At 32.9% G+C, this 3,643-nt stretch overlaps 1 protein-coding gene across 1 annotated transcript; it reads left to right on the top strand.

Annotated features, from left to right (window-relative positions):
• Positions 1–2,183: 2,183 nt before the first annotated feature.
• LOC126734299 (piggyBac transposable element-derived protein 3-like) lies at positions 2,184–2,918 on the top strand. The gene has a single exon (XM_050437860.1). The coding sequence runs from the start codon at positions 2,184–2,186 to the stop codon at positions 2,916–2,918; it is 735 nt and encodes a 244-aa protein (XP_050293817.1).
• The last annotated feature ends 725 nt before the right edge of the window (positions 2,919–3,643 follow it).

Here is a 3,643-nt window from a genome sequence, read left to right as displayed (position 1 = left end):
CATTTATGCTAAACTATCCTTAGGCAGTGAAAAACTTGTATGAAAGGGTTTTGAGATAGAATGGATCTATATCTATGGGTTTTCCTTGATCAACAGATTCCAATGTTCCGCAGTTATAAATCTTTATGCCTATTACCGGAAAACGATAACGAATTACACAAGCAATATGGCGATATGTAATAAAAAAATGCTCCAAACGTTTTAAAAATTCCGTTGACAGATCGCAGATGAGACCTATTGTATTTGACGATGTGACTTGGCCATTCGTTTCTGCGGTTAAATTTTCATTTACATTTTGTCCGATTTTAATGCGTTTTTGTGGGAAAAAGGCGCACTCGATGTTTCATTTAAAGTGCGGTCTTTTCGAAATTGCCAAACTTCAATTACTTCCATAAAAATTTCCATTAAAAATCATCCTGATTGTTCGTGCAGGTATTTTGCGGACCCTTCCTCCTGTTTTTATAACCGGGACTGACCGGTTTTATGCTGCAATTAGGCGTCCAGAGTCTGCAATATTGCCCACCATTCTGAAGCATGATTTCATAAAATTATTTATACAAAAAAAAGGGGTATATTCTAAAATGTGATCAAAAAATACATTGTTTTATTATAATAAATGTCTTACTAATCCACTTAAAAGGTCCCTTATTAAGAGTGCTCGATTTTTATATTCATTTTTATGTTTTTTACAATGCTAATTTTTATTATCAAAAATATGAAATATTAATATTTATTATACTTTAATATTATGGATCTTAAAATATTTGAATTAAAATATTTATAACACATTAAAATAATTATGTACCTGCATTTAAAATGTTTTTATTACTTTAATATAAGATATTATTTAGTTAATATGCTTCTTGACAAATCAATTCACATTAACTTCACTAAAAAAAATTAAATATTTAGGAGTTGTACTTGATCCTTACCTAAAATGGATTAATCATGTTGAACAAGTTAAGAATAAGGTTAGATCATGTATAGATAAATTTAGAGAACTAAAAAAAGTATTTTAACTTTTTATATTTAAAAATGATATACGTAGCACTCATACAACTACATTTAAGATACGGTATTTTGGTATGGGGTGACCCAGAAGATATACAAGAACTTATCGACTTAGTTGAAAATGGCGATTTGTCGAATATTGAAGAAATTGAAGAAAATGAAGACGAAGACGATATTTTAGAAAGCGTGACCGTCCCCGGTGAACCAAGAGTAGGACCTGACACTCTGACAAAGATGGATGAGCAACTTCAGGAAAGAAACGGAAACCAACACGGTGCCGATGACTCCAGCAGTGATAACGAATCTTTATCAGTAGCAGCAGCTAAAATAAAGAAATAGAAAAGTGGGGTTACTTGGAAAAAAATGAAATTTGAAACAATAAGACAAGAATGGAATCAAGACCAAGACATTAGTAATATAGACCCAATTGAGCCTGCATTGAATATTTCTTGAGGTATATTCCGGAAAAACTATTTGAGGATATGTCAATGTATACAAATATTTATGCATTGCAAAAGAACGTCAAAAACTTTAGACCAACAACCGAATCTACAATAAAAGTTTTAATAGCTCTTCATATCATGATTGGATGCCTGAATAAATTTCCTCGAATTAGAATGTATTGGGATCGTACCCTAAAAATTTATGCTTTTTTGGAAAACATGTCAAGGGATAGGTTTTTTCAGTTACGCAGCTGTCTTCATTTCGTAAATAATTTAGAAAAGCCAACTGAATCAAAAGATAGTCTCTTTACAGTTAGGCCAATTATAGAATCTGTCAGAAAAAGATGTTTGCAATTAAACCTCTAACGTCAACTTTATGTTGATGAGCAAATGATTCCTTTCACTGGATCTATAAACATAAGACAGTATATAAAAGGCAAACCATGTCCATGGGGAACAAAGGTCTTCGTGTTATGTGGAAAAAGTGGACAAGCTTATGACTTTGTGTTTTATCAAGGAAACACAACTGGTTTAAATGACGACAATCTTCAAAAATTTGGACAGGGAGCTAGTGTAATTCTTCACTTTGCAAACAGGATTTCTCAACCAGGCCATCAATTATTTTTTGATAACTTCTTCAATTCCCATTTGCTTCTTATTGAGTTAAAAAAGAAAGAGATACTTGCTGCTGGGACTATAAGAATAAACAGATTTTTTCAGCCTCCCGTTATGAGCGATAGAGATATGAAAAAAGAAGCAAGAGGATTTTCCGAAGAAGTTGTTAGCGAGGATGGCGTAGTTGTCGTAAAATGGTTAGATAATAGAACTGTTTGTCTGGTATCGAATTGCGTAGGTAAAGGTTTAGAAGATCAAGCAAAGCGGTGGGATAAAACAAACTCACAATATGTACAAATTAGCAGGCCAGAAGTGGTAAAAAAATATAATCACAGCATGGGAGGAGTCGATCTTTTAGATCAACTAATAAGTTTATACAGAATATTGATCAGATCAAAAAAGTGGACACTGCGAGTTACGATGCATATGATTGACTTTGCTTTGGTTAACAGCTGGCTGGAATATAAAAAAGATTGCCAACCTTGTAATGTTCCAAAAAAAAAAATTATGGACTTACTCGATTTTAGGATGACGATTGCTGAAAGTCTAATAAAAATGGGTCAGAAGGTTCCCTCAGATAAACGGGGTCGACCATCATCATCCTTCAGTGCTACCTCACCCGCGTCTCCTCATCCAGTAAAAAGAAAAGTGGAAACTCGCCCACTCGTTGAAGTTCAGTTCGATAGGGTAGATCATATGCCCCAATTTGATGATAAAAAAGAAGCTACTAGATGCAAGGTGGCTGAATGTAAAGGAAGGTCACATGTATTTTGTGAAAAGTGTCGTGTGCATTTGTGTATTAATAAAAATCGAAACTGCTTTTTAACTTTCCACCGTTCTTCCAAATAGGATTATGTCATTTTTTTTCTTTTATGCCTAAATAAAAAATACGTATTTGCTTAACTTTTTTTTAATTCCGTACCTTATGTACATGGGTATGTACAATCAAACAAATATACAAAAAAAATCAAAAAAATTATATAAATGAATTCAGATAGTGTCATATTAGCTAAATCTTCGAAAAAAATATTTTTTTTGCCATAAAAAAAAAGTCAGGTCTAAAGGGGTTAAAAATACATATCAGGCCACTAGAGATTATGTAAAAATGGTTATAAACGATAATCTTAGGTAAAAACGTACTTTTTTCTTTGGACGCTCTCTTTAAAGAAAGCAGTATCTTGGACATAAGGCAGCTATTTTTCCAATCTGTAGCTATAAGACAATTTAAGAAAAAAGATACACTATCATTAATTACACACCCGTACACTACTTACTGAAAACACCTAATTGGCTACCTACCAAAAATACAAAAACACATTAGGACAGCGTTTCTACTTGTCCAAAAATTCTTTCAGTACTCGCTGCTAGTCTTTCGGATTAATGCTATACAGGGTGTTCCGTTGATCATGTTACAAACTTCTAGGGCAGATAGAAAACGTCAAAAGAAAAACAAAAGTTCATATAAACATGGGTCCGGAAAAGCTTACTCAGGGAGCTAGAGCTCTTTGAAAATAACCTTTAAAAACTAGTTTTTTTTTAATAGCTCCGGAACTACTTTAGCTACCGCAAGCAAT

Source organism: Anthonomus grandis, chromosome 3 (assembly GCF_022605725.1).
Source record: "Anthonomus grandis grandis chromosome 3, icAntGran1.3, whole genome shotgun sequence".
Lineage (NCBI taxonomy): Eukaryota > Metazoa > Arthropoda > Insecta > Coleoptera > Curculionidae > Anthonomus > Anthonomus grandis.
The sequence above is the reverse complement of the archived record's forward strand: the minus strand, read 5'-3'. Positions and strand labels throughout refer to the sequence as shown.